General features: G+C 39.4%; 1 protein-coding gene across 2 annotated transcripts in view; it reads right to left on the bottom strand.

The window, feature by feature from the left end:
* Nucleotides 1-1,662: 1,662 nt before the first annotated feature.
* Nucleotides 1,663-12,473, bottom strand: part of AP3S1 (adaptor related protein complex 3 subunit sigma 1) — a 64,522-nt gene continuing 53,711 nt past the window's right edge. Inside the window, exons 6-7 of one of the 2 annotated variants that reach the window (XR_012070729.1) lie at nucleotides 6,096-6,200; nucleotides 1,663-1,765 (exon numbers count right to left, since the gene is read on the bottom strand). Coding sequence is in view for 1 of the 2 variants with exons in the window: in XM_031673147.2 (XP_031529007.1) it covers nucleotides 9,978-10,106 (129 nt within the window). In the remaining variant the exon portion in view is untranslated. Of the gene's footprint in view, nucleotides 1,766-6,095; nucleotides 6,201-9,380; nucleotides 10,107-12,473 lie in introns of those variants that run through there. The other variant, XM_031673147.2, reaches the window with a different exon arrangement.

The raw sequence follows: 12,473 nt of genomic DNA on the forward strand, positions 1-12,473 counted from the left end.
TTTTTTTTAAATTGTAGTCAGTTATAATGTGTCAATCTCTGGTGTACAGCACAATGTCCCAGTCATGCATATACATACATATATTCGTTTTCATATTCTCTTCCTTAAAGGTTATTACAAGATATTGAATATAGTTCCCTGTGCTATACAGAAGAAATTTGTTTTTTAAATTTATTTTTATAATACAGTGGCTAACACTTGCAAACCTCAAATTGCCAAATTTATCCCTTCCCACCCCTGTTCCCTCAGTAATCGTAAGATTGTTTACTATGTATGAGAGTCTGTTTCTGCTTTGTAGATGAGTTCATAGTGTCCTCATTTTTTCTTGTTTTAGGCTCCACATATGAGTGATATCATATGGTATTTTTCTTTCTCTTTCAGGTTTACTTCACTTAGAATGACCATCTCTAGGTCCATCCATGTTGCTCCAGAATTTCTGTTTGGTTGTTTTTTGTAATTTCTATCTCTTTGGTCAAGAGTTCATTTTCTTTGTTCATGTATTTTTCCCCCTAATATCATTGAGTTGTTTTTCTGAGTTTTCTTGTAGTTCACTGAATTTCTTCAAAACAGCTATTCTGAATTTTTTATCAGCTAGATCAGTTTTCTGTAGCTTTGAGCTCAGTTGTTAAGGAATTATTTATTTTAGAGATGACATATTTTCTTGGCTTATTAGGTTCCTTATATTTTTGCATTGCTGTTTTCCCATCGGAAGTGGCAGACACCTCCATAATCTTTATTCGTTGCCTTTAGTTGGGGCAGTGATCATTGGTGCTGCTGTATCTGGGGTTTCCTCAACTTCTGAATGGGTAGGCCTGCTCCACTCTCCTTGTTTCCTCTTGTGGCAGAATTCTTAAGATTTTACGTCTTTTCTTATTCTTGTAACTCACCAGGCGGACTGCTGGAAACCTCTTGTTTTCCAGAAGGAGGCACTATAGCTCCAGGTTGTGGCTTCTTCCTGGTTCGTTTCTACAAAAGCATTCTGATTACTGGACTGGCTCTCACCTGGGCACTCTGAAGCACTCATAAGGATCCAGCCACAGAATGGCGGGGGGTGGGGAGATGCGGGACGGGGAAGGAGTGTGGGTTTAGCACTTCGGGTGATGGGGTTGCCCATGGACCCAAGGGGAGGATATTCAAGTGGGATAATCCCAAAACCTTGTGGGTCAACTTCCTGTTGAAGTCCTGAAGCAGTCAGCAGGAACCTCCCTGATGCCTCTTGATATTCTTATCTGCTTTCTTGCCTTATCCTCCTCTCCCCCGTCATGGAGGTCCCACCTCAGTACTCTGGGTGCTGCTGGAGAAATGAGTTTCTCCAGCTGTGACCCACAAAACTGGGGTAGCTGGGCACGCACTCACAGCTTTTGACCTCCTCCGCAAGAGAGGCCACCAATACTTGACAGCTTAGCCCTATGTAGTGTCGCCCCGCATCGTGGAGGGGGCTCTGGTAGAGCTCCTCTCTCTTCACTGTGTACAAACTCTTATCCTTCCCACTCCAATGGTATGCTAGAATCTCCCCTCAGGCAGGCTGGACTTCTACAAATCCTCTTGCTCGTAGGTATCTGAATAGGCCAGTACTCTCCAGGTTTTTCCCCTACTTGGCGGGGAGGGCGGGCAGGCTTGCTGACTCCCTTGGATCTGCAGCCCTTACCAAGTCCGTTCATCTATCTTTGGAAGCACAGGTAGGCGAGATTCCTCCCAGGTCCCTTGGTGTAGGGTGGCAGGTCCCACAGCTCCCAGTGAGACACTTTTCTTTGTGGACAGACATCTAATTAATTGTTAAAAAGAAGGGAGAGAGAAGAGGAATATCTTATGTCACCATGATGCTGACTTCCCTCCAAAATCACTTCTTAGGGAGCAATCTATTACAGAAGGTAATTCAGTCATAGGAATTATATTCTCTAATTTCTGTGATCTTTCATGACTAGAAGCCTATTAGGTAACCTCACCTTTTCTTCACCTGCAATAATCTTAAGTTTCCTATCTCTCTCTCCACACACACAATGTAAATATTTTTAACATCTGGTTTTGGAGTCACACTGAGTGAGCTATGTTAAGTCAGCAGCTGCAACACCACCAAGTCCTAATGAAATCAGTCTCAAAAATAGCTGTGATTTTTCACTAAACAAGTCATGATAGCTGTTATTTTGGGTGCTCTGAAAGACGCTTCTTTGGGTCAGACTTCAGTAAGCTGTGGAGGAATGGAGGATGGGGACTCTTTTCTTTGCCAGCAGGTCTTTTGATATGAGGACCCTGAAATGAATAGAGGGCTGCTGTAGATTAAGGGTGAATACAACTCTTATTGCACCCCTGGAGGAAGCATTTTCCTTCTGGGATCCAAGACTTCTATACCATAGATCCTAGAGTTGTGAGGACAGGAAGCAAATTCTCCTGATGGGTCCCTGGGAGTGGTGTAAGTTGGGCCACTCCTACTTCTACCCCTTGGTGCCTGGACCCCTGCAGTCTGCCTGTTGGGAACAAAGAACCATAGATATAGTGACTGTCGATTTAGGGTATGTGTTACATCCTGGGGAGTGTTGCCCCAACTTTGCAGGATATATCGCCAAGCTGGTGCTTCAGTGTGCCTTTTTAAAAGGCCATTACATTGCCCTTTCAGTCCAGCAGCCAAGATCAATTGATTTCATGGCTCCCCATTCACTGCAGCACTTCTTTTGCTCTAAGGTAGACTCCTTGGTCCTTTATGATGCTAGAAGGGACCCTATGTAGGCTGACCAAATCCTCTGTAAGTCCTTCAGTAATGATGTTCATTGAGGTCATGCAGCCAGGAAAGAAAGCTTACACTCCAGAATATGTGTCAATTCTGTCAGGATTAATTCACTCCCGTTTCTAAAAGGGAAGGGGTCCAAAGTTACTTGCCACAAAACGGCTGCTTGGCTTCCTCAAGGGAAGGTGCTGTATCAGTGGCTCAGTTTTGGTCTCTGTTACTGGTAGACAGGACATTCGTCACAAGCAGTAGCTACATCAGCCTTGATAAGTAGAAGCTCATGCTATTGGGCCCATATGTAGCTCAATCCCTGGATACTCTGTTCAGGTTCCCACGGTGTCAACACTGTAGTGGCCAATAATAGAGGCACCCTGACAATTTGCTGAGTCATTCTGTCTGTTTGGTTTTATAGTGTCTATTCTGTATCTCTTCAGGTGACTTCTATGGGTAACACAATTTAAAATTCTTCATGTTTTCACGCTCATTCCTATAGGTCTATCCATATGCCTCTTCCTTAAACCTCTGTCCTTGATCTTCCAATCTTTCTCCTTCCAAGGCTTTGGCTAACCAACTAAGCCACTAGCTATTACCTGTGAGTCCTTGGGCCATTTTTATTTTCAGACAGAGTAGATGCCCATGTATGTAAAGTTCTGGCCACTGGAAGGATTTCTCCACACCGTTATCTTTCCCTGGAGCTGAAGGTGAAGCACTGGTCAACAGTGGAGAATGAAACTGGGGCCAGGACTTGTGCAGCATATTTGTGCTCTCTGGCCCCCTTCTTTCCCATGCCTCAGTTGTGTCTTAACTACAGATTATTCCTGGGTTGTCTAACCTTATGATTTTGTGAGTCTGACAGATCCCAGCTCAGTTCTGGATGTATGATCACTTCCATAATCAGATGCTTGTCTCAACCAGGGCCCAGTATCACTCAAGGAACTATTTTTTCAGTGATGTATAATTTTCCACCACAGATGGCATTGTCTGATTGAAGACTCATGAAGGGTTTATGTTGTAATTGTCCAGCTGAGGCATGCCATACACAGCACATGGCATCTTTTTCTATCACTGACAGCTCTGATATCACTGGGTCTGTCAGGGAGTATGGTCCAAGAGGATCACTTGCACTGTGGGCAGCTGGACCTTTTGCAGATTCCTTTACTACTCTGGGCTTTACTCAAAGCTAGCTGTTTGTATAAATGGGCTGAAGTAGTGTTCCCAGTAAAAAATATGCTGCTTCCAGAATCTGAATAGAACTACCAACTGTTGTGCTGGCCTCTGAGTTAAGGAGTTGTGAAACACAATACTTTGTTTTTTACTTTGAAAGGGGTATCTTGGCATATCCTGGAACATTGGATCCCTAAAAACTTCACTGAATGTGGTAGGCCCCTGAACCCTCACAGGACTTAGCTTTCACCCATGGAGGGCATATATATTACCAAGGCCTCTGATGTGCTTGGGACCTCTAGTTCCTTCAGTTCAAGTAATGGAGTGTTATCAACATGTGGACCAATGTGATATTATATCCAGATGATCCAGATCTTTTTGACTATATTATGTATTGAAAGCAGGTGAGTTAATATTCATAGTGCACTGTTGAGTATCCATAATGTAAACTTTTTAGTCTTCTGATCTAACAGGGATGGAAAAGAAGGCATTTACCAGATCAATGGCCATATACCATCTACCTGAGGCCTTGTTAATCTTCCCTAACAAAGATACCACACCTGGGGTACATCAGCTACAATTTGAGCTACAACTTGGTTAAAGTTTGCAGTAGTCCACTGTCATCCTCAAGGATCCATCTGCAGGGAACAGACTGGTGAATGAAATGGGCATGTGATGCTGACAACCATTCTTAAATCTTTTAGGTTTTTAAGCATGGCACTAATCTCTCTCTTCTCCTCAAGATGCAATATTGTTATTTACTATCTTGGCTGTGAGTATCGGGGCAATTTCAGAGCTTCCATTTAAGTCTTCCTTATCCCACAGATAACTGTCCATGCTAGTTATATTCAAGGATGGGGAAAAATGACCAATAGGTGGATTTGTAGACCTAGTAGACTATGAGTTATACCTGGACCAGCACCCATGTGCTCCCACGGTAATGGGGGTGGGTGGCTGCATGATGATGCCTAGTCCCTAATTATCAGTGTCAACTTGGAAACCATGTCCAATAATCATTAAAAGATTGAGTATTTTCCATTTCCCATTGTATGGTTATCTAAGTAAGTCCTTTTGAGGAAATAATGGGAAAATTATTAATATATGCAGTTGCCATGGTGTGCAGGGCTCTTCCTCCTGGAGATTTGGTCTTTCTGTCCATCAGTGAGTTCTTGGTCTGAGAACTGGTTCAGGACCAGAAACTGGAACAAAAGTCCATCCTTCCTTCCTTCCTTTTATTGTGGTGGCTGCTCTCAACTCTTGATCATCCATTTTTAATTTCTTTTGATTATATAGATTTGGGCAATGACCCTACTGGCTGACCATCTATCTTGCACCTACTGAAGCCATGTTCCATTTACCATCTCTAAAGTTCTCGGCAGATCAGGACTTTGGCTGCCACTCTGACCTTGCAGTTCATGAAGATAATTTACCAACTATTGCTCCTGCTGGCATCTATTATTTCAGGATCTCATCAACACCATCATTATCAGGGCACCCAGGTCTGTAACGGCATTTCCCACCATCAGCCCTGGCTTTCAGAAGATAGCCACTACTGAGCTCCTGAACGATGCCAGTGTCCCTAGAAACAGCATACTCCTTATTGCTTTGCTAAATGGAGGAATCTTGCGCTGTCTTGCCTTACACAGTATATACACTTCAGCTCACTTCTCTGTGGTTTTTAATCTCTTCTTCCCCTTGCCTGCTTGGAGATTCTGTTATACTTCACTTAGCTGGGCCAAGCTAAGTGGCTCAGCCTTTCTCCAAGCTTCCAGAAACTACCCTAGGAGTGTTTCAGCACCGTCTCCCCAGGTCCCTGCCAGAATGTTAAATTTTTTTATCACTGAAGTGCTTACATACAAAATAAACTCTCCCCCATCCAACTTTATGCTTCCTCCCCCTTAAACCAGAATCCTCAGGATCCAGGCCCATGTATGTTCTCTTGGCTCCTTCAGGTATATTTTGGCAAGGTTCTGCAACAGCTTTGGCAGGCCCAGCACTTTCCTGGCCCAATTATGTTCTGTCTCAACCCTAATTACTGGCTTGGTGATCAGAGCAGGTGAGGCAAATCCTATGGAGGGTGAATGTTACTCTGCAAGGCAGAAGCTTCTGCATCCTCTTCAAGCAAGGGGGAATATGGGAATGAGGAGGAGCTTAATGGGAAGAAGTGGACTATTTCTGTGGGTCTGTATCCAATTTTTTTGTCCCTGACCTTGGCTGAACAGACATGATGAGGCTGGAATCCAATCTTCTCTTGAACTTTGCCAATTGTACAGTTAAGTCCTGAGCCTGATCCTCAGCTTTTTTTGGCCTCCCCCTGCAGAAGATGAAAGCTTTTAAATATGCTGTCAATGAGGCCCTCTGGCCTTCATACATAGCCTTTAATTGGTGATTAATCACCCTCAGCATTTCTCTAATTTATTGATTACCCGCAAGAACAGTCATTCAATTCCATACTCTTCATAATTACTAATTCTCTTGAATTTCTCAAATGCCTGAGACATTTTCCCTACGAAGGCATTCCCAGCTCACCACCAGTGACAAAGTTTCAACAATTACACTGCTCTGGCTTGCCAACGGTGAACCATACTCCACCTGCCACCAGTAATAGGCTGTTCTGATGCCAGCCTGCCAGTGGGTGATCCAGCTCCCAAATCTCATTTTAGAAACTGCTTCCTCAGACCATTCTTGGCTATAACTTAGATGGGCTTCCCTGAGAAACAGACTGAGACAGAGGCTTGGATGCAAGCCAATCACTGTGATATGCCATTGGGATCAAAACCTAAAGTCTGAAGGAAATAGGATGAGGCAGAAGAAGAGTTAAATTGCAATACAGTCAGAACAAAGGCCTCAGCTGATCCCATGGGTAGCACTGGAGGTGGGATGGCCTTTCCAAGTTGTCCTGTCTTAGCCCAGGGGGCTGGGCTTTTATAACTTGGATGCAGAAGGTCTTTGAAGAGTCATGACTTCAGGTGAAGCAGCTCCCTTCAGCTGGTAGCAAGTCTCAGAGAGCAACTTGGCTGAGTGCTCTCAGCCACCAACACCGCTAGCAGAGGAGGAAATGAGTGCTTCAGTCCTAAAGGATGTACACCGGAGCATCCACTACAGGCACCAAGGCACTTTCTCCACAATCCACATGCACAGCCTTAGAATTTAAAATCATCACCAATACCAGGATTACAGAAAACAATCTAATTTTTTTTCTTGAGGGGGGACAGGGCAGGTTTTTTTGTCTTTAGTGGTGTATAGACAAGAGTTTTAAAGTCATATGCCACCAGCTCATCACACAGTTCAATTTATTTGCTTTGCTTTTAATATTTAGGCATCACTTTTTAAAAATTTAATTTTGATTACTAATTATGAAAAATATTTACATGGTTTCAAAACAAGGTACATTTCAAAAAGTCTAACTTCTATCCCCACACTTGTGCCCTATTTCCTCCTTCTCACCATACACACACACACACACACACACAACTTACTCTTTCATTTACAAGTATAAACAACACACAAACACACACACAACTGTGATGGTTGATTTTATGTGTCAATTTCACTGGCAATGGGGGTACTAGATATTTGATCAAACATTCTAGGCGTTTCTGTGCAAGCATTTTTGGTTGAGATTAACCTTCAGATTGGTAAACTGAGTAAAGCAGACTGCTCTCCCTAATGTGGGTGGGCCTCACCCAATCAACTGAAGGCCTGACTAGAATAAAAGGGCTGACCCTCACACAAGTAAGAGAGGATTCTTCCTGCCTGACTGCCTTTAAGCTGGGAAATCAACTTTTCCTGCCTTCAGACTCTGAGTTTTATAATAAATCTCTTATTTTATTTAAAAAAAAATCACCAACACCATGGTTTTATTTCATTTAAAGAGATTTATTATAAGGCATTAGACCATGTGATTATGGAGGCTGATAAGTCCCAAGGTTTTCAGGGAGAGTTGGTAAGATGGGAGACCCAGGAGAGCCTAAGGTAGAGTTCCAGTTTGAATGTGACAGCCTGAGAATCAGGAGACCTGGAGAGCTGATGGTGCAGTTCCAGGCTGAGAGCTGGCAGGCTTGAGACCCAAGATAAGCCCATGTTTCAGCTGGAGTCTAGAGGCAGGAAAAAGCCAAAATCTCAGTTTGAAGGCAGTCAGGCAGGAGGGATTCTTTCTTACTTGGATGAGGGTCAGCCTTTTTATTCTATGCAGGCCTCCAACTGATTGGATGAGGCCCACCCAAATTAAGGAGGGCAATCTACTTTACTCAGTCTACCAATTTAAATGTTAATCTCATCTTACACACACGCGTGCGCGCGCACACACACACACACACCCTACTGGTTTTGGAGAACTTGACTAATACATATACCACATACATACTTTTTTCTATCTTGGCTTTTCCACATAACAATATACTCTAGGGGTCAATCTGTGGCAATATAGAGAGACATTTCTTATTCTGGTGGCTTCATAGGACTCCATAATGTGGATGTTAATTGAGCTTTTCAACCAATCTCCTTCTAACAGACATCTGAGTCATTTCAGTCTTTTGCTATTACAAACAGTGTGATAGTTACAATTTATTCAACCATTTCCTTACTGATGAGCATGTACGATATCTCCAGTTTATTATTTTTTTGCTTTAAAAATTGATGAAATAAATACTTTTGCATATAAAGATATCAAGGAATGCTAAGAGAATATAGAGTCCCCAAAGTGGGTTACATGGTATGTAGGTCTATTTTTAACTTTAAAAATTTTACACAGAACTTGGCATATTTTTTTTTTTAAAGTTATGGTAAAGCACATTCCCATTAGCAATGTGTGACAGTTCTCATTCCTCACAACCTCTCTAGCACTGGATGTTGTTCCTCTTCTAATTTTTACTATTATAACAAGTGAAAATAAAATCTTATTGTCTTTTAAACTTGCATTCCCTGGCTACTAGTGATATTAAGCATCTCTACATATTTACTGGTCATTGAGAGTTTTCTTTTTCTTACTAGACTATAATAAGAGATGAAACCCTCTTGATTATTTCTTGAAGTTAAATTAGGATTTGGCCCAGAGGTTTCCCTAATTTGGGTACATCCTAACCAAACCAAAACTGAAATTTCCCAGAACTTCTCCCCAAAAGCAAAGGGTATTAGAACTTAAGAAAACAGTTTAGCTTTGACTTTGGGATGGAACAGTCAAGTGGGGTTTGTGAACCAAAGGGTTTTGTATGCAAAGGCAACTAAGTATTTGCTGTAAAATTATTGTTCACCATCTCAGCAAGAAGGGATCAGGTACAAAACTTAAACCTGTGTGTATAAAATAGACTTCACAATTACTCAATACAGATTTTAAAAAAGTATTTGTCACCTCCCACCCCAGATCTCCCTTACACAATACGCTATGGGATACACTACTCCTGACTTGTGAAATAGCTGAGCTTTTGAATAATTTAATGATTTTTGAATATTAAAAACGTAAGTATAAATTAAATAAATCAACATTAACAGCTGCTTAACAGTGACAAAATATACTTTTATTTAGTTTGTTGAGTCAGAGAATCATAAAAAAAATTATTGCTAAAGTAGATATCAGGCAAACAGAAAGGTGCTTTAGAAGTCCAGTTACCTTGGAGTTTATTTAAACTAAGAGAAAAAGGTCATAATGTTTTCATGCAATACATACTTGATTCTATAAATAACAATTATGACAAACAACAGAAAGAATTAAGGAATGCTGCACTTGTGATTCATACAGAACACCAACATTTTGGATTGTACATAATTTAAAGAAATGTCCCAAACACTTTTCAGAATACTGTAGTAGCCAATACATAGACGCATGCCTTAGGTGGCCACAAGAATGCAGTTTATAGAAAGGGAAGGAAAATAAAAAATCACACTGGAGCTACTCAATTTCTTCAAAATCACTGAGCAAGAAAAGCAACATTGAACTTCCATACTGATTTTACGTAACTTCTATACAGTACCTTGACTTAAATCCAAGAGCAAAAGTTAAGACTCTCCTCCTCTATTTTTGGTAAACAATTGCATGGTAAACTTAGATGACTTTTCCCCCTGGATTTTACCTGGGAGTGGCCTTTTAAATTTTTTATTTAAAAGAGGGCAGGTTTGGCACTTTTATACTGATGTCACCAATGTTAATATTTCTTGGGATCTCAGGAAGATTCATATTCTTTACAGCTGATACAGCACGGGCTGGAGCTCCCGCTAAGCCAGCCTGTATACAGAAGCAAATAAAAGAAAAAGAAAATGTACAACTCAGGTGTAGCTCATTAAAAAACACTAAAAATGGAGGACAATGATAAGAGATTTTCATATAACAAGCTTAGAGACCAGATGGTAGTTGGAATTGGTATGGAATGATTACTTTGAAATACTAATCTATAAAGAGAAAACAGTTGACACATTAAAAAAATACAGTGAATACATGCAATGATAACAATGTAAAGATTAAAATACAAATTAACCTGTACTACATTGACATCACACACAATATTCAAGTGACAAAGCCCATCTTCACCTTTATCTTTATTTAACTGACTTATGATATAAACATGAAGCATATTTTACATTAGCTTCCTTATCAGACATCTCTTGCAACAATCATCATAGATTTTTGGGTGTTTTTGCTTTTAAAATGTCACTTAATATCAGTATATGCTGTGAAATAAAAAATGAAAGTAATAAATCATGTTTGTTTAATTTCTTAGGGCTAAACTCTTAAAAAATTTCAAAACAATAGTTTATTAAAATTGTTTTTTTAATTGTGGAGGCTCTTTTAAACTTTTCTAGAAAAGTTCTAGAAAATTAAAAAAATAAAATCAGGCTTTCAAAGTGAAGCCTCAATCCAAAGAGAATGGTTCGGCCTAAAAATGAAACTGCTAGAAGAGGATCAATCTAACCCCTCAATGCATTAGTGAAAATATAATGATTAAAATATGTTGCCATATAAAGTAGATTCAACATATGTTCCGTTCACAGTATGCAAATTTAGAGAAAGAATAGGATAAATGCGAAAGGTAGCATATATAAATAAATAAAGCTTCAAATTTCCAGTAGCATTAGTGTACAATATTTGGCTTTCATGTCAGTAGGAAAATTTATAATTTGTGAAATAATTTTGAGAGGAAATTGGCTTAAAAATAAAAGGAAAATGCATACATATTACTTTTTTCAAATAGCTACATCAACAATCTTCATATTTTTAAGGGTTAATTTATATACCAGTTAGACTTCATCACTTTTTATTCAGGTTATATAATACAGTATAGCCAACGAACACGTCTGAATTCAGTGCATACATCATCTTGCACAAAAGCAATTAACTAACAAAAATCTTCCACTTTGCTTAGATTACATATATGAGACAATGTCCATGTAATTAGAAAGATCAGTTTTAAAGTCCCTTTTTGTAATTTCAGGGTTTTTTTTTCCTTATGTAATCCTACCTCTTTTGTTAATTAAAACAATAATAATAATAAAGCTGTTACCTGAGAAAAATCTTGAATGATACAAAATAGGCCAGTGTAAACTATTTGCTGAATAAAGGATACAAACATTGTTAAGCAATGAAATAAAAGCCATGGATTATCAAGTCAGAATTTGAAATAATAGAAAAATGAGTAAAATAGTATTAATAATACATATGGTCCACACAGGCAATGATAAGGGTGATATGGATGAAAAACTCCATACCCAAAATGACTGAATAGGGCTGGAGAATTCATTTTTATACTTTAATGGAGGTTAGTGGTTTTTGATGTATAACTAAAAATCTGACTGACCTCTACATTTATACCTACCTGAAGCAATGGAGTTTTTGTTATACCCACTTCTCTCCAACTGCCCCCCAGAAGATGTTGGAGATATGGATGAATATTATTTAGGGTAGCATGAATCATATTCAAAAGGGTCTTTAACTTGATCTTTTCAAGTTCAGAGTTTAGCTACCAACATTTAAAATGGTTTAGAATCAGAGAAGAATCTGATTCAAAGAGCTTTACCATCTTGTAGGCTCTCCTCCTTTTACTAGGAAGTATGCTGTTTGCCAAGAGAACAAAAATTTTACAAAATTAAAGACAACCTGGAACGAACATAATTTTTCCAGGTAAAAAGATTTTCTAATTTTTCTAATTAAAAAATCAAATCGCCACTCTTTTTTCTTTGGAATTTCCATACAGGGTACAAAATATGAGTAGACTATACTAAAGTATTGATAAGATATTTATAAATATTTTAAAAGGCATGGATTATTAGAGGATTTTAATATTGAGAAAAAAAGAGAGAAAAGGTAAGGGGTGTGTGGGGGGTGTGTGTGTGTGTCTGTCTGTTTTACAGGATGCTGTGGTTTACATTTACAAATAGTAAAATACGGGGTTTTTTAGTATTAAATGTCACTGTCAAGAAGCCTTCTTTTCTGTAATACTCTGTACCATGTGAGCAGCTAAACTAAAGAATAAAAATGCATCCTGTTAAATTTTGTTAGATTAAGTAGTTTCTTTGTGACCACAGATGGTGTTGACTGTTGGCTGCTAATGAGAATACATAAAGTCAATATAACAATTGATTTAAGTAGCATATATAT

Source organism: Vicugna pacos, chromosome 3 (assembly GCF_048564905.1).
Source record: "Vicugna pacos chromosome 3, VicPac4, whole genome shotgun sequence".
Taxonomy (NCBI): Eukaryota; Metazoa; Chordata; class Mammalia; order Artiodactyla; family Camelidae; genus Vicugna; species Vicugna pacos.